Source organism: Gekko japonicus, unplaced genomic scaffold, assembly GCF_001447785.1.
Source record: "Gekko japonicus isolate JY-2015 unplaced genomic scaffold, Gekko_japonicus_V1.1 scaffold4387, whole genome shotgun sequence".
NCBI classification, from domain to species: Eukaryota; Metazoa; Chordata; class Lepidosauria; order Squamata; family Gekkonidae; genus Gekko; species Gekko japonicus.
This window is the reverse complement of record NW_015166568.1, coordinates 49,789-73,054: the sequence shown is the minus strand read 5'-3', so window position 1 is coordinate 73,054 and position 23,266 is coordinate 49,789. Positions and strand designations below refer to the sequence as shown.

Sequence of the window (23,266 nt, the reverse complement as noted above, 5' to 3'; positions counted from 1 at the left end):
AGCTACTTTATAATTTCAGAGAAAAGTTGGTTTAACAGGCATGGGTTTGCTTTCTGCTAGGGACTTTTCAGCCAAAAGATAATCCAGTGGGTGAAATCTAAAAACAAATCTTTAAATGTGCTGATTTATTTTAGTAAATGAAGGGAAATCTTTGGCCCTTCTAGGTCAAAGATAAAGTAGAAGTTTTTCCTCTTCTTTTTTTTGAAATGGTAGTGATGGTGATGGGGTGAATCTTCATCTGTGGAGTTTCTGCCTGTTGTGAGGTTGTGAATGGGCAAACTTTTCCACTACGGCAGAGGTGGAACAGGGCTTGGTCTGCAGTTTCCAAAGGGATATTTAGATATTGCCCCAAAGGGTGAGTGATCCCAGTGTTCAAGGAGAATGGGGCTTCTTCACTGCCAGGGAAGGAGCTGGTGGACTTTTTAGGCTGAAGAAAAGATGACTGGGCTGTGTATAGGCATGACAGAGCATTAGAAATTGATGCATGAGTGGGAGAAAGTGGGTAGAAATAATATTTTCTAGTTGCCTTATAATTCGAACTCGGAAGCAGCCAATGGAATTGATGGGCAATGGATTCAGGACGCACCAAAGGAAATATTTCTTCGTGAAGAGTAGTTAATTAACTTGTGGGTGTAGTTAATTAACTTGTGGGTCCTTTCCAGTGTATTTGACAAAGTGTGCCTTGCACACAAAAGCTCATACCTCGAACAAACCTTTGTTGGTCTTAAAGGTGCCACTGGAGTCTCAATTTGTTCTACTGCTTCAGACCCACACGGCTGACCACCTGGAACAGGATTTATTTATTAGTCTGCTTCATTTATACCCTGCCTTTCTCCCTAGTGGGAGCCCCAAGATGGCTGACGTCATTCTCTCTTCCATTTTTAGCCTCACAACAACCTTGTGAGGTAGGCTAGGCAGAAAGTGTGCGATGTACTGATGGCCACTAGCTTAGGAAGTTTGAAAGGGGGAATGAAACAAATTCGTGGAGGATACCTCTGCCGCTAGCTATTAGCCGCCCTGAATAAAATGGAACTTCCAAGTCCTGAGGCAGTATGCCTTTGAATGCTGTGTGCTTGAGCCCTATGCTTCCTGGGCTGGTCGTGCTGAGTCCGGGGAGGGACTTCAGCAGGGTATAATGCCAGAGAGCCCACCTTCCAAAGCAGCCATTTTCTCTGTGAGATCTCCAGCGACCACCTGGAGGTTGGCAACCGTACTGTTAGTCAGGATAGACCCTCCAGTCCACTATACCTCTGAACCAGTGAGGTGTATTGGTTAGCATGTGAGACCCAAGATCTGGGAGACCCAGGATAGAATCCTCACTGTGCCATGGAATTCCCCGGGTGATCTCAGGCCAGTCCCTCTCTCCCAGCGTGACCTACCTCACTCACGGGGTTGTTGAAGTAGAGGAGAATGATGTCGGCTTTGGGTCAGCATTGGGGTATAAAAGGAATAAATAAAATAAATACGAGGCTTCTCCTACACGTTGTTGAACATGCAGTCTTGTTGCTCAAGACAGGAATCCTCTGTAACTGGATGTTCCCGGTGGAGGCAAGAAAAGACTGGGGGAGATTAATAGCACAATGAGGGATCAAAGTTGTGTAGATGCAGCCTAGGGTTGCCGACTCCAGGCTGGGAACTTCCTGGAGAGTTGGGAGTAAAGCCAGGAGGGAGGGACCTCTGCAGGGACAGAGTAAACCCCATAGAGCAGTGATGGCGAACCTTTTAGAGACCGAGTGCCCAAACTGCGACCCAAAACACACCTATTTATCGCAAAGTGCCAACACGGCAATTTAACCTGAATATTGAGGTTTTACTTTAGAAAAAACAACTCATACGTTAACTTAAGATGATCCAAACAAAGGAAGGAAAGCAACCCCAAATGTTTTCATTTACTTAAAATGATTTGGCAGAGAATTCGACACTTTAATGATGGTCTGGGCCTGGCTGGGGCGATGGCACGGGTGCCCACAGAGAGGGCTCTGAGTGCCGCCTCTGGCACCCGTGCCATAGGTTCGCCACCACTGCCATAGAGTCTGCATTCCAAAGCAGCCACTTTCTCCAGGGGAGGTGATCTCTGCTGTCTGCAGATGGGCTGTCATTCCTGGAGATCTCCAGGCCCCACCTTACGGTTTGCCAGGTCTGGGTTGGAAAATACCTGGAGAGTTTGGGGGTGGATCTGGGAGAGGGCTGGGTTTGGGGAGGGGAGGGGGCCTCTGCATGGTACAATGTCGTAGAGTCCACCAAAGCAGCCATTTTTTCAAAGCAGCCATTTTCTCCGGGGGAGCTGATCTCTGTCAGCTGGGGATCAGTTGTAAAAGCGGGGGATCTCCAGGCCCCACCTGGAGGCTGGCAACCGTACCCCGCCTGGACGTTGGCAGCCCCAAATGCAATCTTAGATACTGGCAGTAGGTACCAGGCCCGGCTTGTGAGCTCTGAAGTAATGTGGGCTGCTGAAGAGGCAAGGCTGTTTGTGGTGTGGTGGAAATGTATGGTTACCAGTTTGGTGTAGAAGAGAAGATTGGATTTGTACCCTGCCCTTCACTACCCAAAGGAGTCTCAGAGCGGTTTACAATCCCTTCCCCTTCCCACAACAGACACCCTGTGAGGTAGGTGGGGCTGAGAGAGCTCTTGACAGAAACTGTTCTTTTTCAAGGACAGCAGTGCCAGAATTATGGCTTGCCCAAGGTCATTTTTAATATGCTAGTTGTGATAATTTCGTGCCAAGTAAAAATGTCCATAGTCATATTTTATGTTCCTAAAGTAACAGAATAACTTTCAATCTAGAAAAGACAAAAGAAATGCTAATGTAGCATTTTTTTCAATTTTTCCAAAAATTTCCATTTCCCCCCGAAAACCCCCGAAAAAAAACGGTTTTTTTTTCCCGAGCTCCAAAATTTCCAGAAATTTTACATCTCTACTCACAGGGTGTCTGTTGTGAGGAGGGGAAGGGAGGGGAGATTGTAAGCTGCTCTGAGACACCTTTGGGTAGTGAAGGGTGGGGTAGAAATCCAATCTCTTCGTCTTCTAATTTTGTGTTGTTGTTTTTAAATATGCTTCTAGGACCGTGGCTCACAGGGGAACCGCAGGACATTAGAGCACTACGGCAGGATGGACTCTGCGTGGGGAAGCCAGGCCCCTGAAGCAATGCTCTTGGCGGGTATTGGTGGACCCCTGGGCACAGCAGCTCTGCATCATATGAAAGAAGAACTGGAAAGAGGGTTATCCCAGCTCTGGGAAGGCCAGCTGCAAGAGTTCCTGAAGACAGTGGAGGTTCCTCAAACGGGGTGCGGTGCCCCCCAGTTGCCAGAGGAGAGTGCCCCATGGGACGATGCCAAGGCCTTCTTGGCTTCCTTCGAGCAAGTAGCCGAAGCCTGCCAGTGGCCCAAGGAGGACTGGGCGGCCCGACTTCAGCCAGCCCTCAGGGGAGAAGCCAAGCAAACGTTTCTCAAAATGGAGGCCGGCGACAGAGAGGATTATGGGAAAGTGAAGGTGGCCATCTTGCAAGGGGACGCCATGAGCCGGGAGAAGATCCGCCAGCACTTCCGGCAGTTCTGCTACCAGGAGGCCGAGGGGCCGAGAGGGACGTACGATCGGCTCCAGGAGCTTTGCCACGGGTGGCTGAAGGTCGAGAAGCACTCCAAGGAGCAGATCCTGGAGCTGCTTCTTCTGGAGCAATTCCTGACTGTCCTGCCCGTGGAAATGCAGAACTGGGTCAGGCGAAGTTGCCCCGAGACCTGTGCACAGGCTGTGGCTCTGGCCGAAGATTTCCTGCTTGACCAGCTGGAGTCTGAGGCATGGAGCCAACAGGTAAGAACGTTTTTTTGTTTGTTTTCCTCCTTGGGGGCGGGGGAGAGGGTTTGTCTCCCTTCCTCTTTTCCTCTCTCCTTCTCCTCTGTCAATCTGGGATCTGTGAGACTCAGGATTGAATCACCACTCGGCCAAGGGATGCTTGTTGAGTACGGTTGCCAACGTCCAGGTGGGCTCTGGAGATTTCGTAGAATTACAACTGATCTCTGGACTACAAAGATCAGTTTCCCCTAGAGGAAATGGCATCTTTGGGAGTGGGGATTCACTCCTGAGTCTCTAAGGTCCCTCTCCCCTCCGAACCCAGCCCTCCCGAGGATCCACCCCCCAAATCACCAGGAATTTCCCAGCCTGAAGTTGGCAACTGTATTGCTGGATGACCTTGAGGCAGTCACAAAATGTCAACCTAACCTACCTCGCAGGGTTGTTGTGATTATAAAATGGAAAAGGGGAGAATGCTGTAAGCCGGTTTGAGTCCCACACTGGAGAGAGAAGCTGGGTATAAATTTCGTAGAATAAATAGATAAAATCCAACCCGGTTCAAGGCTGAAAAGAATCAGGATCACCCATTTTTCTCAGGGCCACTGGCAAACTGCCAGGTCTCAGGCCCAAAAAGTAAGAGGCTGACTCTGCTCTTAGGGACTAGAAACTTTCTTTTGTTTGGTAATTGGAAATCCATGATTCTTGGCCCACTGAGATTTCAGCACTTCTCTGTGGCCAACGTGTATCTGAGCCTCCTTCCTTTCCCCCTTGTCTCTGCCCCAATGGTGAAAGAGACCCTCTTCGGTGGCAGAACATCTGTTTTTAGGGTTGCCAGTCTCCAGGTGGGGCCTGGGGATCTCCCGCTTTTACAACTCATCTCCAATTGACAGAGATCAGCTGCCCCGGAGAAAATGGCTGCTTTGAAGGGGGGGACTCTATGGATTTATCCCATGCTGAGGCCTCTCCCCGACCCCCACCCTCTCCTGGATCCACCCCCAACGTCTCCAGGCTTTTTCCAACCCAGACCTGGCAACCCTACTTGTGGCAGCCATTCTGTGGTATCAGAATTCCATGGTATCAGAATTCCAAAGGTGCCCACAGGCTCAAAAAGGTTGGGGACTCCTGTCTTAGGCAAACAGCTCTCATGCTGTCCCCACCCCCAGCCAAAGTGGCAATATGGGGATAACACAGGCCTACCCCACAGGGCTGTTGTAACAGTTCTAACAAATCAGTGGGTACATGTCAAGTGCTCAGAGTTGTGCAGATGCTAATTATTGGCATCATACTGAAGAGAGAAGAGGATTAGGAGACAATGAATGAACATAAACGGGTGTGTGTGTGTGTGTGTGTGTGTCTGTTTACCAAGGCTTTGGGATTGAAGACTGGCTGGGTGGGAAAGGTGGGCTTTGAGGAGGGAGCTGGAAGAAAGCCAGGCCATGCGGTGGAAGCAGGAAGCCTTGGGGTGAAAGGATGGGAGGTGGCTGCATCAGGGTGACCTGACAAAAGGAATAATCCCTGCAATTCAACACATGTTTCCTGGCATGGGATGGCAGACTGAAAACTGGGATTTCTGCCTGGGGCACAGTGTGGTGTGGTGGAAATTTTTCACCCCACCCCCCACCCCCGCAACGCAGGTTCGACTCCCTGCTTCTACCAGGCAGGCTTGCTTGGGTGAATATGGGTTAAGCTTGGCCCACCTCACAGGGTGGTTGTGAGAGAGTGGGGGAGAGGGGGGGAAATGTTCTAAACCGCTTTGAGTCCCAACCTGGGAGAGAAGGAAGGAAGGAAGGCAGGAAGGAAGGAAGATGTGCACATCAGTTAAAGAGGAAATGGGGAAGAAAGGTCTGTTGAATATAAGGCAAACTGTGTGAATCTGAGAGAGGCCCCTCCACCCCTCAAACCCCGCCCTCTCCTGGATCCACCCCCCAAAGTCTCCAGATATTTTCCAACCCAGACCTGGCAACTCTGAAGCCCACCCCCCAAAGCAGCCATTTCCTCCAAAGGAACCGATCTCTGGAGATCAGTTGTAATTTCAGGAGATCTCCAAGCCCCACCTTGAGGCTGGAAGTCCGACAGGCCACGTCCGTGCTGAGCTGCCCCCCCACCCCCCCAACACCACCCTTCCTGGGCTCCACCCCCAAATCTCCAGGCGTTTCCCAACCTGGATATGGCAACCCTGTCTGGGTAACTTCAGAGCCGGGCAGATCTGTAATTAGCGTCCCTTACTTTTCTGCCAACAAAAGTCCGCATGGTCAAAGCAATGGTATACCCAGTAGTCATGTATGGCTGCGAGAGTTGGACCATAAGGAAGGCCGAGCGCCGAAGAATAGATTCTTTTGAACTATGGTGCCGGAGAAGACTCTTGAGAGTCCCTTGGACTGCAAGAAGATCAAATCAGTCAATCCTCAAAGAAACCAACCCTGACTGTTCCCTGGAAGGCCAGATAATGAAACTGAAGCTCAAATACTTTGGCCACCAAATGAGAAGGGAGCACTCCCTGGAGAAGACCCTGATGCTGGGAAAGATTGAATGTCAAAGAAGACGGGGACGGCTAAGGATGAGATGGTTAGCCAGTGTCATCGATGCAACGAACATGAAACTGAGCAAAATTCAAAGGACGGCGGAAGACAGGAGGGCCTGGCAGGAGCTGGTCCATGGAGTCGCGAAGAGTCGGACTCGACTGTGCGACTGAACAACAACTTTTCTGTCTCGAATTGATTCGAAGGCTGGAGGGCTGCAACTAGGGCTGCCAGCCTCCCAGGTCCCAGCCAGGGGTTCCTCCACTTTGGTGGGGGGGTTTGATCCGCTGCTGGCCAGCTGGCTGGGGAAACCCCCCCCCCCCCCAAACAGGGACATCGTGGTTGACGCTCGGTTTTTTGGGCAAACTCTGGCTGCGGTCACGCACTTTAAATAATCCACTTCCAGTCCACTTTCCAACTGGATTTTGCCAGTTCACGCAGTAAAATCCAGTTGGGAAAGTGCACTGAAAGTGATTGAAAGTGTATTATTTAGTAGGTGTGACTGCAGCCTGCCTCTATGGCTTTGAAGGGACAAAGGCATAGAGTTTTGCCCCAAAACAAGAGCGTTGTGCACGACACACACAACATCCCACCAGTGTTCCCTCTAAGCTAAGTTACTGTGAGCTAGCTCACAGTTTTTTGGCCTCCAGCTCACAGATTTTTGTCTTAGCTCAGGAAGGGATGGCTCCAGAGCAAACTAATTTATGCAGTAGCCAAATCACTCGCTCACAATTTTAATGCCAGTAGCTCACAAAGTAGAATTTCTGCTCAGAAGACTCCACGGCTTAGAGGGAACATTGCCCAGGGCACCCCCCAAATCCCCTTGCCATCGTGGTAACCCTGGATGCAACATAAGTCACCAAGACTTGTGACGTGTGTGGGACTCCCCAACAGTGTCTTAGTCTGAAAGGAGATTGGCTTGATAGAAAATCCCAGCACAAAGACGTGTGCATGCCCTGATACACATGAATAAAATAGGCACTTTTATAAGGCAGCCAGTTTGGTGTAGTGGTTAAAAGCAGCTAATTGGGAGAATGGGGTTTGATTCCCCACTCCCTTCACTTGAAGCTAGCTGGGTGACCTTGGGCCAGTCAAAGTTCTCTCAGAGCTTTTCTCTCAAGAGCAGTTCTCTCGGAGCTCTTAGCTCCACTACCTCACAGGGTGTCCGTTGTGGGGAGAGGAAGGGAAGGTGATTGTATGCCGCTTTGAGACTACTCAGGGTAGAGAAAAGCAGGGTATGAAAACAAGCTTTTTTCTCTTCTTCCAACTTTGCGTTTTCCAAAAAAAAAAGACATTACAGCATTGGAAAAGGTGCAGAACATGGCAACTTAAACGTTTACGGGGATGGAACACCTTCCCTATGAAGATAAGTTAGGGAAGTTTGGGCTCTTTTGTTTGGAGAAATGACAACTGAGGGGTGACATGACAGAGGTTTATAAACTCATGCATGGGATAGAGAAGGTAGAAAAAGAAGTCCTTTTCTCCCTTTCCCATATTACAAGGACTCGTGGCCACTCAATAAAATTAATGAGCAGGGCTTAGAACAGATAAAAGGAAGTACTTCTTCACCCAAAGAGCAGGAGTCCATTAGCACCTTAAAGGCAAGCAAAATATTTGGCAGGGTATGAGCTTTCCTGAGTCACTGCTCACGTCTTCAGGTACTTCACCCAAAGGGTAATTAGCACATGGAATTCCCTGCCGCAGGAACTGGTGGCAGCTACAGGCACAGACAGCTTCAAGAAGAGATTGGATAAAAATATGGATCTGCGGTCCATCAGTGGCTATCAGCCGTAAGGTATAGATGGAACACTCTGTCTAGGGCAGTGATGCTTGCACCGCAACCCTAGAGTCGGATTCGACTGGCTTTCCAGCAAGGGAACCTTTACCTAGGCTTAGAACAGATAAAAGGAAGTACTTCTTCACCCAAAGCGCTCGAGTCCAGTAGCACCTTAAAGACAAGCAAAATATTTGGCACGGTATGAGCTTTCCTGAGTCACTGCTCACTTCTTCAGGTACTTCACCCAAAGGGTAATTAGGACATGGAATTCCCTGCCGCAGGAACTGGTAGCGGCTACAAGCACAGACAGCTTCAAGAAGGGATTGGATAAAAATATGGATCTGAGGTCCATCAGTGGCTATCAGCCGTAAGGTATAGATGGAACACTCTGTCTAGGGCAGTGATGCTTTGTATTCTTGATGCTGGGGGGTGGGCAACAGTGGAAGGGCTTCTAGTGTCCTGGCCCCACTGCTGGACCTCCTGATGGCACCTGGGTTTTGGCCTCTGTATGACACAGACTGGATGGGCCATTGGCCTGATCCAACATGGCTTCTCTTATGTTCTTAGACCGAGTAGGAAGGCCCAGGTTCAGATCTCCCACTCAGCCACAAAGCCCACTGTATGGGCCAGTTGCCCTCTCTCCCTCCCTCTCTCTCAGCCTAACTGACCTCACAGGGTTGTTGTGAGTGTAAAACAGAAGGGAATAACCATGTATCCTGATCTCCTTGAAGGAAAGGCGGCGCCAAAAATCAAATGAGTGAATAAATAACAGGAAGAGGCCTTGTACCATTTTTGCAGATGATGGAACCACTAGCGGAGCCACCGGCGGAGAACGCGCAGGGGCCGGAGCCGATCCCCTCGTTCGGCGTGCTGAGTCCGCCACAGCTTTCCGGGGAAGCCACGTGGGAGCAAGATCCCCCTCCTTCGGGTAAGGATTCCTCACCTCTGAGTCCTTTTCGGGCTTCGAAATGTCAAGCCCGTAAAGAAATCAAGGCTGCAATGCTGGCTTGTACTTTTACTTAGGACCACATGCTTTATTCTAAAAGGACTTCAAGTTCCAGGGCTCTTTTTGTAGAAAAAGCCCAGCAGGAACTCATTAGCATATTGGGCCACACCCCTGACAGCACAGCTCATTAGCACATTAGGCCACACCCCCATGTTACCAGAAGTGTGGTTATCCAGCCACACCCACCTTTTGCTTCTTATTCTGTTTACCTTGTTTGTTGTCAAAACCCAGAGCTTTTTTTGTAGCAGGAACTCCTTTGCATGTTAGGCCACACACCCCTAACGTAGCCAATCCTAATGAGTTCCTGCTGTTGGGTGTGGCCTATTATGCTAATGAGTTCCTGCTGGGCGTGGCCAACTCAGGAGCCAGCCGGAACTCCGTTCCTGTGCGTTCCTGCCCAAAAATAGCCCTGACTTCAACTAACGGGTTCCTGCCCCGCAAGCAAAACTTCTGCAGTTCTCTTGGTTTCTTTGGGAGTGCCAAGGAAGTAGGGGTGAGTGGGGTTGCCAACCTCCAGGTTTGACCCAGAGATCTCTCAGAATTACAAATGATCTCCAGACAACAGCTCCTCTGGAGAAGACGGCTGCTTGGGAGGGCGGAGTCTGTATGGCATTGCGCCCCCACCTGAAGTCCCTCCCCTCACTCTGCCCTCCCCAGGCTCCACCCCCAACGCTCCCTCCCAAGCTGTGGGGTCCTGAGAGCAAAAAACTCTACTTGGTGAGCCGGCGATTTGGCTACTGCATCAGTTAGTTTGCTCTGGAGCCCTCCTTCCTGAGCTAAGACAGAAATGTGTTGAGCCAGAGGCTAAAAAACTGTGAGCTAGCTGACACCGACTCAGCTTAGAGGGAACGCTGCCCCCAAATCTCCAGGAATTTCCTGACCCAGAGCTGGCAACCCAAGGGGTGGGGGTCAGCCATGCTTACCACTGTCTGTTGACTTCTTCCCTTTGCTGGCACAAGGAGTAGGAATTGCCGGCTCCGGCTGGGGAGATTCTTGGAGATGGGGTGTGTGCGCCTAGGGAGGGGGCGGAGTTTTGGGAGGGCAGGGAACTCAGTGGGGATATGATGCTATCTAGAGCTGGGGTGTCAAACATGCAGTCTGGAGGCCAGATCAGCCCCCCGGAGGGCTTCTATCAGGACCACAGTGGAACTGGCTGTCTTCTGCTTCTTCTTCCAGTTCTGTGGCTGCTGCGTCTTTGTAGGCTAGCAGCTTACCGATACACACCTGAATAGCATACTCAAGATTGCAACAGCACAGATATTTTGATGCAATAATTCAGAGCAAAAGGTGTCAGTTATCAGACACTGTTAAATAAACAAAATATTGCAAGAGGGCTAATGTTTTAAGCATGTTTTCATTTTAAGTTAAAAAAACACCCTTTGTGTTTGTGTCCTTTATAAAGTTTACTAGGAAAAAGGCCCGTTGTGGAAATAAATACAACGGCCTCTAGAAAGAGGCTCTGGGAGGGTGCCCCGGCCTTGGACACTCAGTGTATAATGACACTGAGCAGGGTATAATGACACTGAGTCCACCATTTTCTCCAGAGGAACTGATCTCTGCTACCTAAAGAACAGTTGTATTTTTGAGTAATCTCCAGCTCTCACCTGGAGATTGGCAACTATGGTTCGCCAGAAGGGAATAGTTGGTTTGGAGGGTGGAGTCTATGGCTTGTACCTGTCTGAGGTCCCACGCCTCCTGAAACCTCACCCTCTCCAGGCCCCATCCCTCACATCTCCAGGAATTTCCCACCTGGAGTTGGCAACCCTATCTTCTTCCCAGCCAAGCATCAACCTACCTTTATTTCCCCCTCACTCTGCAGCTTTCCACCCCACACACACCTGCAGCCTCTCCCGTGCTCTGAAGCCCTGACTGCTACGTCACATTGGCTGTCATACGGGTGCCACCTCAGCAGCCCACCGTTTTCTCCAGGAGAACTGATCTCTGCCATCTGGAAAGCAGTTGTAATTCTGAGTGATCTCCATCCCTCATCTGGTGACTGGACGCATTTTACCTCAGAACAGCAAAACTGTTTAGAATGTTAGAGGCAAAAGCCAATCAAGTCGCATATGCAAATGACCTCTGTGTTCTGAGGCAGAGGCCAATGAGGCTGCATATGCAAATAACCTCTGTGTTCTGACTGGCTATGGGGGGGAGAGGATTAGCAAAATGTTTAGAATGTTGGAGGCAGGACTCAGGCAAAGCAGCCAGTGGATAGGTAGACCCTCTGAATGACAGATCAGAGAGCGAACTGATTTTGGAGCATGTGGAATGTTCTAGAGAAGTGCCACTACCATTCGGCTTTTATTTATAAGGGAGATATCTCCGCTACCTGCCACGACATTTTATGACACACATGGCCCGGCCGGACAAGGTCTCAATTAGGTCGGATCCAGCCCTCATAACAAATGAGGTCGACACCCCTGATCTAGAGTCTTCCCTCTGATGCTGCCACTTTCACCAGGGTAGGGGGCTGATCTTTGTGGACTGGAGGTTCGATATAATGCCAGAAGAACTGCCAACCCTAAGCAGGTCACTGCCTCAAGGTTCTGGTGACTTGAGCAGTCATGGAGCACAATTTTTTTTGGGGGGGTGACTCTGATGGAGGAGTTGGAGTTCTCCCCACATCCCAGGTGCTTCTTGGGCAATTTCTGGTTTCCGGGTTGGCTGGGTGTACAGTGACACATATTGTGTGTGTGTGTGTGGGGGGGTTTTGCCATCAAGTTGTAAGCAACTTGTGGTGACCCCGTCGGGTAAGAGGCATTCAAAGGTGGTTTGCCATTGCTTGCCTCTGCGTGGCAACCCCAGACTCCCTTGGCGGTCTCCCATCCAAAAACTAACCAGGGCCAACCCTGCTTAGCTTCTGATATCTAACCAGATCAGGCTAGACTGGCCCATTCATAGAGTTGCCGGTTTTCAGTGGGGAAATACCTGGAGATTTTGGGAGAGGGGTTTGGGGAGGGAAGGGTCCTCAGAAGCATACAGTGCCCTAGAAAACAGCCATTTTATCCAGGGGGAATGATCTCTGTTACCTGGAGACCAATTGTGTATTCCCGCGGGTCAGTTACAAGTTCTTTCAGAGCTGTTCTTTCATGAGCAGTTCTCGAAAGAGCTCTCTCAGCCCCACCTACCTCACAGGGTGTCTGATGTGGGGAGGGGAAGGGAAAGGAGATTGTAAGCCGCTTTGAGACTCCTTCGAGTAGTGAAGGACAGGGTATAAATCCAATCTCCTCTTCTTCCTCTTTCTCTGGCAGTGAATTCCACATTTTAATCACTCTCTGTGTAAAGCAGTATTTCCTGTTGTCCGTCCTGAACCTACTGCCCATCAGCTTCCTTGGATGCCCTCAAGTTCTAGTATTTTGGGAGAGGGAGAAAAATATATCTTCGTCAACTCTCTGCACCCTCTATTATGTCCCCCCCCCCTAGTTGTCTCTTTTCTAAATTGAAAAGTCCCAGAATCTTCAGACTTTTCCTCACAGGGAAGGTGCCCCAATCCCCTATGTGCATAAAGTAGGCATACGTCTATTCAGCTAGTTCATAAGTTCTCTGAATCTTGGAATCTGTGTTCTGATACAACACAATAAACCGTGCAGAGTGCAGTGCTTGCGCAGATCAGCTTCTTTCCCCTGTCCTAACTGAAATCTAGATTCAAGTCTGGCAGTATCTTAGATACTGGGGCAGAGCTTTTGAGAGGCTCTCGAAAATTCATGCCCCCTGATCTTGTTGGTCTCAAAGGTGCTACTGGACTTCAGTCTCGCTCTTCTACTGCCGGCTAGCATGGTTGAACCCAACTGATATCCGATAGAACAAATTGAGACTCCAATGGCACCTCTAAGACAAACAGAGGTCTATTCAAGGTATGAGCTTTCGTGTGCAAGGTACACTTTGTCAAATACATTGGTTCTAAACTTATAGAGGTTCTAAACTTATAGACAGGAGCTGCGGTGGCTCAAGTGGTTAAGATGCTGAACTACAGGCTGTGGAAGGTCGGTAGTTCAAGCAGTTCAAGACCCAGGGTGCCGCATGATGGAGTGAGCTCCCGTCTCTAGTTCCAGCTCCTGCCAACCTAACAGTTCGAAAGCAAGAAATTGCAAGTAGATAAATAGGTACCAGTTTGGTGGGACGGTCCATGCGCCTTGGTGTTCAGTCATGCTGGCCACATGACCACGGAAACGTCTTCGGACAGCGCTGGCTCTTCATGAGCACTGCAACCCTAGAGTCGGATTCGACTGGCTTTCGAGCAAGGGAACCTTTACCTTTACCTTTACAGGGATTTAACAGCAAATTAACGTATAACATGATGATGTTAAAGTTATGCAAAGTGAAAAAAACTAAATAACAAGTTAAGGTTGTAAGGTCAACAGTTGTAAAGCAATAAATATGTCACAATGGCAGATAAATGTCTAAAGGTGTTTTTTTTTCTAATTGTGGGGAGTAACAGAATCTTAATTATCTCTTCTCAGGTGTAGAGGGTGTGTGGAGGGCACTTGGCAGTGTATTTTGAGCTGGATGTAATGTCAGCAGTCATCCATTCAGTATTCTAATATAAAGGTAAAGGTTCCCTTGCTCGAAAGCCAGTCGAATCTGACTCTAGGGTTGCGGTGCTCATCTCTGTTTCAAAGCCGAAGAGCCAGCGCTGTCCGAAGACGTTTCCGTGGTCATGTGGCCGGCATGACTAAACACCAGGGCGCACGGAACGCTGTGACCTTCCCACCGAAGCGGTACCCATTTATCTACTCGCAATGTCTTGCTTTCGAACTGCTAGGTTGGCAGGAGCTGGAACTAGAGACGGGAGCTCACTCCATCCTGCGGCACACCCGGGTCTTGAACTACTGACCTTCCACAGCCTGCAGTTCAGCGTCTTAACCACTTGAGCCACTGCAGCTCCTTATTCTAATATACTATTCTGAAATACACTAAAATATAGAGGATTTATAGTCCTTCTTGTTGAGAATACATTTGTGAGGACTGAATGAGTTAGCATATGTAATAGGATAAAAATCCAATATCCCTGTTGAGTCCTGGGGAGGTTCTTGTTCCAAGTGTTGTAATAGCTTGCAATTCAGCAATCTCCCTTTCCATTTTGTTCCTGAAGTTCCTTTGTAATAAAACAGGTACTTTGAGGTCATGCATTGAATGTCCTGGAAGGTTAAAGTGTTCTCCTACAGGTTTCTCAATCTTGTGATTCCTGATGTCAGATTTGTGTCCATTTATCCTCTGGCGTAGGGTTTGTCCTGGTTGTCCTATATAGAGAACCGAAGGGCACTGTTGACATTTAATGGCATATACAATGTTAGAAGATGAGCAAGTGAATGAGCCCCTGAGGGTGTAGTCGATGATGAAACCTGATAGTCATTTTTAAACCACTAGCTCATGTATCTAGGAAAAATCTCACCCTGCCCTAGTTCCCTTGCTTAAACGATTTAGACCATCTCCTTGGCCAAGGAAAGTCCTAATGGGCAAATTCTCTGGTTACTTGAACAGATCATGGGACGCTGAGTGGGAACAAGGAGGAGCATCCCCAAGAAATTATTAAACCGAAAGTGCCGCAAAGGATAGCCCCGGAACAAGCCGACGACAACGATCCCCACTGCAATAAGAGCAGCAAAATCCTAGAGGATCAACACATACTTGAAAGGACGCAGGTAACCCACCCAATTGAGGGAGGGAGTAAACCTCTTCCTTGCAAAGAGGATGACAGGAAACCCAGTGTAGCTACTCTCCAGCAGGGGCTCAGGAAGGCAACAAGAAAATACACGTGCGATGTGTGTGGGAAGGGCTTCAGCCGTAACTCCCTACTCGTCTTGCACAAGAGAGCCCACACCGGGGAGAGACCATACAGATGCTCCCGCTGTGGGAAAAGCTTTGCTTCCTCGTGGTCCCTCAGAAGGCACCAGAAGATTCACACCGGCAAGAAGCCACATCAGTGCGTAGAATGTGAGAAAGCTTTCTATGACAAGTCGTCCCTCAGGAGACACCAGCGACGCCACACGGGAGAGAAACCCTATCAGTGCCCTGATTGTGGGGAAAGCTTTACCCGGAGCAGCTCTCTAGTTGGGCACAGAAAGATCCATGTGAAAGAGACGTCGGTCGTTCCTCCTCATGCGAAACAGCAGGGAGAAGAGACGATGCGTATCTGCTGTGAGTGTGGGGAAAGTTTCAACGGCACGTCAGACCTTGATATCCATCGGTGTGGATTCTCCGGAAAGAAGGGCTACCTTTGCTTGGTGTGCGGGAAAAAATTCTGCACCAAGGCACGCTTGAAAAGACATCAGCCCCTCCACACGGGGGAAAAACCCTATAAATGCCCAGACTGCGGGGAAAAGTTCATGTGGAATTCTTCATTTTCTCGACACAGAAAGATCCACATGGGAGGAAAAGGAGCTCCCCAAAGCCACTGTAAGCAGGGAGAAAACTGCAGATGCTTAGAGTGTGGCCAACTCTTGAGCACGTTGGAATGGAATGGACATCAGTGTATCCACTCGGTGTATCCACTGAGACCCTATAAATGTCCTGACTGTGGGGAAGTTTTCCGGTGGAACTCATCTCTTGAAAGGCATAGGAAGAACCATAAGAGAGAGAAACTGATCCCAGTCCTACAGAACATGCCCTACACATCGACAGTACACCTAAGAAGAATTTCTGCAAATGAGAGACCCCATAAATGCTTGAAGTGTGGGAAGTCTTTCTATGACAAGTCACGCCTCAGGAGGCATCAGCAGACCCACACTGGAGAGAAACCCTACGAATGCACCGACTGCGGGAAAAGCTTCCGATGGAAGTCGTCTCTCAAAGTACATGGGAAGGTCCATACCCAGAAGAAGTCCAACACGTGCCTGGAATGTGGGGAAACGTTCCAAAGACCGTCACACCTTGTGAGACATCAGAAGTGCCACATCAAATAGAGGACACAAATGCTGGGGTGGGTGTGTGAGAAAAGTTTCATTCACAAGGAAAGCCTTCGTAGAAACGAGAGGATTCATGCTGAATTGGAACAGCTCTCTTAGTGCACGCTCAGAAGCTGACTTCATCCTACAAAGATTCCGGATAAATACTTCGTTTCAGATATCTTCTTCAGAGATGGACTATTTTCAATTCACACGAGGTATAGCTGTGTTCATTTAAATCTCCAGTATCAATTTTTAAACACCATCCAGGTTCAAAACAGTAGAGGAAAAGGTTTCAACATCGGGCTACCAGTCTTTCGGCATTCTTCGTAGTTATTCGTTGGACCTTTCTTTAACATTTCTAAAATTTCTAAATTTGTTACTATGAATTTTGTACTATTTGTAATTTTATACGTTGATACGTTGATACACTTGTTGATATTGTTAATCCTGTTGTTAAGTGATTGTAACGTAAATAGAATTCACAATGCACATTTATAGAAGTTGTTTTACTTTATAAAGCGTTTTCCACAGTTCACAGCCTTTGTTACATTTGCTGTTATTGTTTTTGAACTGTGCTGCTGCCGCTTCTTGTCTGGAAGCTTGACTTCAGCGTAGGGTTGCCAACCACCAGGTGGATACTGGATAGGGTTGCCAAGTCGTTCTGACTTATCGGCGGGGGAGCGTCACTTCGGTCCAGGAGCTGCCGAGGGAGGCGCGGGCGCACGCTGCCAGAACGTCACGAAGAGTGCACGTCACCCGGAAGTGACGTAGGCACGCTGGGCACGCTGGGGGCGGGTCCACGGCCATACAAGGGAAAACCATAGAGTGCCCGGCGTGCCCACGTCACTTCCTAGTGACGCGCACGCCGGGGGCAGGGTTCCCCCGGGGCCCAATTCTGCCGCGGCGAAAATCGGGCCTCCAAAGTGGGGGTTTCCCCGCCCCCCGCCTGTCAGATCCCACAGCTAACAACGAAGTGCGCGTTTATAGAAAAGTTTCACTTTATTGAAGCCATGAAAAGCTGGAACACAAATCACTGATCAGAATAACCAATATGGCCAGGGCACAACATAATAAAGGAAATTCATAATAGCATTAACCAATAACTTTGGTTCCCGCTCGCACGGTTGAGCTGTCAAGCTGGCGCCTAAAGCCTGGGAACCAACGGTACCTAAAAGATAAACAATTAGGTGCTTCTCACACTTCAGTACATTATAGACTAAGCGAAGCTGCCTCCCCTCCTGTAGCCTTGCTGATAAGCAAAGGGCGCGTACCTAGAAAGGAATGCTTGAGAGAAACAGATGTGCGCTGGTAAGTTGCAACACGCATGCGCATGAGGAGAAAGAAGCAGCATTAATACACACACAGAACACTTTGGCAGCTTGCTGACACCACCCCCACTTGGCAGCCCTAGTCCTGGAGACCTCCTGGAGCTACAAAGGATCTTTAGCCAACAGAGATGAGTTCCCCTGGAGAAAACGGCTACTATGGAGGGTGCCCTCTACCGCAATATACCCCGCTGAGGTCCCTCCTTTTCCCAACTCTTGCCCACCACATCTCCAAGAACTTCCCAACCCAGCATGGACAACTCTGCCAAAAAGAACTTGCCTCTGAGACGTGGCAGGGATCCCAGTGCCTCCTTTAAGGTGGAACCTTAGCCACCATGTGTGCTATATTAGTGCGCCAGCATGGTGCCCCAGGCCACATCGCAGTGGAAAGTGCTTGCTTGCCAGTATCTCATTTAAGGAGGAGGAGGAGGAAGAAGAGATTGGATTTATACCCTGCCCTTCACTACCCAAAGGTGTCTCAGAGCGGCTTACAAACCCCTTTCCCTTCCCCTCCCCACAACAGACACCCTGTGAGGTAGGGGGGGCTGAGAGAGCTCTTGACAGAAACTGCTCTTTTTTCAAGAACAGCTCTTATCAGAACTACGGCTTGGCCAAGGTCATCCAGCCAGGTGCAAGTGGAGGAGTGGGGAATCAAACCCGGTTCTCCCAGATTAGAGTCCGCGCACTTAACCACTGCACCAAACTGGCTTTAAATCCCCCCCCCCATTATTATATGGCAGTGTGGGTAGTATAGCCAGGAGATCCTAAGATTGTCTGGCAGCTTAGGGTTCTAGCTTTTAGCATTATGCACCACTAGGTGGTGAGCTAGACCTCTTTTTAAGGCAAGAGACTTTTCAGAGGTGGTTTGCCTTTGCCGGCCTCTGCGTCACACCCCAGGTATTCCTTGGAGGTCACCCATCCAAATACTAGCCAGGGTCGACCTCCCTTAGCTTCCAAAATCCGACGGAATCTGGCTAGCCTGGGCTATCCTGATCACCATCATTCACAACTTGTAAACCGCACCGACAGACACACCCCTCTGTGGATGCTTACCAGAGCTAAACTGGCGGCTTCGGTTTCTGTAGACAGGGAGGCCACGTAGCAACTGGCGGGTGGGCCAGTGGGTTGTGCTTAGATCGGGGATATGTTCCAGCCTTTTCAAGACGATAAAATGACTTTTGTTTGCCAAACAGACAAACAGGAAATCCACCCTGAGAGCTTTTGTCCTTCTGTCGCTGGGATTATCTTGCCTTTCATGAAATACAGAAAAAGCCCTACAGGAGAGGAGCCATTGGCACTGACAGCAGAGGAAACATTCTGTGGGACCTATAGTTGCCCGCTCCAGGTTGGGAAGTTCCTGGAGATTTGGGGGTGGAGTCTGAGGAGGGCAGGGCTTAGGGAGGGAAAGGACTTCCAACAGGGCAGAATGCTGTAGAGTCCCCTCCAAAGGAGCCATTTTCTCCAGGGGAACTGATCTCTGTAGTCTGGCAGAAATCTTTTTGTAGCAGGAACTCCTTTGCATATTAGGCCACACCCCTTAATGTAGCCAATCCTCCAAGAGTTTACAGAGCTCTTCTTACAGGAGCTACTGTAAGCTCTTGGAGGATTGGCTACATTAGGGGTGTGTCACTTAATATGCAAATGAGTACCTGCTACAAAAAGAGCCCTGCGAGAGGTGGTAATTCTGGGAGATCTCCGGGCCCCACTTGGAACTTGGCAACTCTAGCGAGACCTAAGGATCTGGTGGGAAGGAAAACTTCAATTGTCTATGCTGTGGGAAGTGTTTCAATGGAGGCCAAGGGATCCTGCTCTGGAGAGAAATTGTCTCGTTGATAGAGTGAGAAGTATTTCATAGTGATTTGGTGGCGGGAGATTTAAGAACATAAGAGACGCCAATGTTGGATCAGGCCAAAGGCCCATCTAGTCCAACACTCTGTCACACAGTGGCCAGAAATACCAGTGCCATCAGGAGGTCCAGCAGTGGGGCCAGAACTCCAGAAGCCCTCCCACTGTTGCCCCCCCCCCAAGCACCAAGAAGACAGAGCATCACTTGCCCCAGCCTGAGAGTTCCTATCTATACCTTGTGGCTAATAGCAACTGATGGACCTCTGCACCATATGTTTATCCAATTGGAGCAGAGGTCCATCAGTGGCTATTTGAGATTAAATTTTGCCAGTCCTTCAAATGGCACAATCGTGATTCCAGGTATTTTGTAATTCTTTGTAGTGATGATTACATCTTACATGGTGTGTCAGTTTTATGGGGGGGACACCTTAATAAAATGTCTGTCCAAAAGAGCTTTCCAAATTAGAATCTTTAATTTTGAAACTACATGAGAATATACACATATTAACATACATACAGGTGATTTTCCTTGATGCGTATCATCCCTCTACCCAAGACTGGGCACTTTACTTGATAACAGGTGTAACATTAAAAAATGGAAAACAGAAAAACACAACAAGCCGTTCATGAACCCATCAGCAGGACAAAGCTTTGTCTTCAACCAATTTTAGAAGTCTCAGCTGAAACCTCTAGGTCTTCCAGAGCCTTTCCCCAGCTGCTATGACTTGAGTTATGCTCGCTGGAATCCATCAGGGAGCTGTTATTCATCTTCAGACTGGCTGAAGTCAGTATGGTGTGGTGGCTAAGAGTGTTGGACAAGTATCTGAGAGACCCCGGTTCAAATTCCCACAGGCCACAGAACCTCGCTGGGTGACTTTGAGACAGTCACACTCACTCAGCCTAAACTACTTCACAGGGTGGTTGTGAGGATAAAATGCTGGCGAGGGGAATGATGTAAGCTGCTTTGGGTCCCCATTGGGGAGAAAGGCAGGGTATAAATGAATTTAATAAATACATAAATTCCAACTCTTTCCACCTAAGCAGGACAAGTTGGATTTTTACCTCTATTTTCTCAGTTGAGGTTGTTGTTCAATCGCACAGTCCGACTCTTCACAACCCCATGGGTCACATCACGGCAGACCCTCCTGTCTTCCGTCGTGCTCCGGAGTTTGCTCAATTTCATGTTCGTTGCATCTGTGACACTGTCTAACCATCTCATCCTTTGCCGTCCCTGTCTTCTTTGACCTTCAATCTTTCCCAGCTTCAGGGTCTTCTCCAGTGAGTGCTCCCTTCTCATTTGGTGGCCAGAGTATTTGAGCTTCAGTTTCATTATCTGGCCTTCCAGGGAACAGTCAGGGTTGATTTCTTTTAGGATTGACTGATTTGATCTTCTTGCAGTCCAAGGGACTCTCAAGAGTCTTCTCCAGCACCATAGTTCAAGAGAACCCAAACTTGCTGACAATTTATGCCGCAACAATAAAATTTTTGTTTTAGATTTGTGTGAGCCTTCTGAGCCATGGGGTTGAACAGAACAAAGATCTGATATCCAGGTGATCTTGAAGTTGACCAAGGACTGTCATGCCTAGTCCTGTTCCAACTCCTGCTCCACATAAATCAACCAGGGGAAACAAAGTCCTACATCACACTCACTCCGCTGAAAGACAGGGATGATCTTCTCATGATTTTGAGAAAAGTAATGTGTCCAACATATTTGATATATTCATACACTCAAATCCTGTAAAACAAACCAAATCGAGGCAACAGATACGCAAGCACCCTTGTCTGGGTACAAAACAACTATTCAGTTTTTTTCACATGAGAATCAGAACTATCAAAACTTCTAAAAATAAGACTTGCAAAAAGTTATGAAACAAGTAACTGAAAAACGGGGTTGGGGGTGGGGACACAGCCAGTGGTATTTGGTACTCCTTTTGACTAGATTTGTGGAAACGTGCACGACTGATCAGAAGAAAGTTCCCACAGAAGAAAAATTACTATGCAGCAGAAAGGTATTTAAAAATAAAAAGTTACTGGGTTTCAAGTTTGTTTCCTTCTTGGGGTTTTTTTTGTTGAAAGATTCTTTTTTTAATTAACGCCGTAGAGAGTTATTCAACCACAGGAAAAGCGGTAGCCTTGGCATTCAACAAAGATTGTATGAGGCACTCTGAAACTCAGTTAAAGCCTTAAGAATGTAAGAGCCCTGCTGGATCAGACATATAGTCTACCTAGTCCAGCATCCTGTCTCACACTGTGGCCAACCAGTTCCTCTGGAGGGCCAGCAACAGGGCATAGAGGCCGAGGCCTTCCCCTGTTGCCTCCTGGCTCTGGGATTTGGAGGCTTAATGCTTTTGAATGTGGAGGTTCTCCTCAGTCATAAGAACTTAAGAGCCCTGCTGGATCAGACATATAGCCCACCTAGTCCAGCATCCTGTCTCACACTGTGGCCAACCAGTTCCTCTGGAGGACCAACAACAGGGCAAAGAGGCTGAGGCCTTCCCCTGAGGTTGCCTCCCGGCTCTGGGATTCGGAGGCTTTTAAAGCCAATAACACTGCAATTTCCCCAAGGAACACTGTAGCCCTAATGGATACAGAAGAACAGCTTACACTGGCCATTCGTCAGGGGCTGGAGCCTTCCCATGACTAAACGTGGCTTGAGACAGGCAAGCCTGGCCCACAACAGGACCCCATACACCTCACCTGAACAGGTCAGAGCCCACAGGAGGGTAAGAAGAGGCGGGGGAGTCACAGCCTGGTTGCGGCAACGACAGATGGCCGATGCTGGCTGAGGCTCAACTGGGACAGTGTTCCCTCTAAGCTGAGTTAGTGTGAGCTAGCTCACAGTTTGTTAGCCCCCAGCTCACAGATTTTTGTCTTAGCTCAGGAAGGATGGCTCCAGAGCAAACTAATTTATGCAGTCGCCAAACTGCTGGCTCACAACTTTAATGCCAGGAGCTCACAAAGTAGAATTTTTGCTCACAAGACTCCACAGCTTAGAGGGAGCATTGAACTGGGATGACCACGGTTGCCATTGACATCATCAGACTCCAAAGGACTCAAATTCAAATCAAATACCTTTTATTGGCATACAATATTAAAAGCGTTTCCCAATAATACAATCCAAGAGAAATTATAAAATAGATAGTCGTGGCTATGTCAGGCCTAACTCAAGTTGTCACAAGTTAGATTTGACCATACAAAAGATGCCTGAATCATAAAATAAACTGGCATTCCAAACTTTTAAACTTAAGTTTTTAAACTTATAAATTAAGAATCATTAATATGATCAGGGTTACTCTTCCGTTTTATAAAACAATGGAGAAACTTAGCGGTCAGTTCAATGATCTCCAGATCTCGTGAAGCAAGGAGAAATTGTACCTTGATTCTATCTGATTGGCCTGCTACCATCCTAAGGGGGGCTTCTATACACTCCACTCGAATGTCATTTCACAAGACTCCACAGCTTAGAGGGAGCATTGAACAGGGATGACCACGGTTGCCGTTGACATCATCAGACTCCAAAGGACTCAGGCCAGCTGGCTGGAAGCACAACTGGGCAGGAGAGGAGGGTGGTGGTTGGAGCAGGGCAGGGGGGGCTTCAAGAGTCCCAGCCCAGTCTTGGGGGGAGGTGAAGGGACCAGCAACTGGGCCAAGCCAGGAGAGGAAGCGAGGCAGATTGGAAGGGTCTAAGAATGTGTAAGCAGTGGAAGGAGGATAAGTGGGCTGGGCTCAGGTCAGGAGGCAGGAGAGATGATACCGAGGAGACATCCTGGGAGAAGGGTGCCTTAAGGGTGCCCCTTCCCAAATGGGAGGACTCGGTAAACTGGCAGAAAAGTGGCCAAGGGTGGGATGCCTCCTGTGGGGTATGGGGGGGTGGGGCTCACACTGCTGGTCTTCCAAGGGAAGGACAAAAACTTTGTTGTTGTTCAGTCGCACAGTCGAGTCCGACTCTTCACGACCCCATGGACCAGATCCCACCAGGCCTTCCTGTCTTCCGCCGTCCTCTGACGTTTGCTCAATTTCATGTTCGTTGCATCTATGACACTGTCTAACCATCTCATCCTTTGCCGTCCCCATCTTCTTTGACCTTCCATCTTTCCCAGCATCAGGGTCTTCTCCAGTGA

General features: G+C 48.8%; 1 protein-coding gene across 1 annotated transcript; it reads left to right on the top strand.

The window, feature by feature from the left end:
* The first annotated feature begins 3,108 nt into the window (after positions 1-3,108).
* Positions 3,109-15,990, top strand: LOC107111394 (zinc finger protein 345-like). The gene is made up of 3 exons (XM_015412359.1): positions 3,109-3,807; positions 8,881-9,010; positions 14,570-15,990. The coding sequence occupies exons 1-3, from the start codon at positions 3,109-3,111 to the stop codon at positions 15,988-15,990; spliced, it is 2,250 nt and encodes a 749-aa protein (XP_015267845.1).
* Positions 15,991-23,266: the final 7,276 nt, after the last annotated feature.

Excerpts from the sequence above, each read along its gene's own strand:
- LOC107111394 (XM_015412359.1), top strand. The coding sequence starts at position 3,109 with ATGGACTCTGCGTGGGGAAGCCAGGCCCCTGAAGCAATGCTCTTGGCG. Across the intron at positions 3,808-8,880 it reads CTGAGGCATGGAGCCAACAG|ATGATGGAACCACTAGCGGA; the intron begins GTAAGAACGTTT and ends CCATTTTTGCAG. Across the intron at positions 9,011-14,569 it reads GCAAGATCCCCCTCCTTCGG|ATCATGGGACGCTGAGTGGG; the intron begins GTAAGGATTCCT and ends TTACTTGAACAG.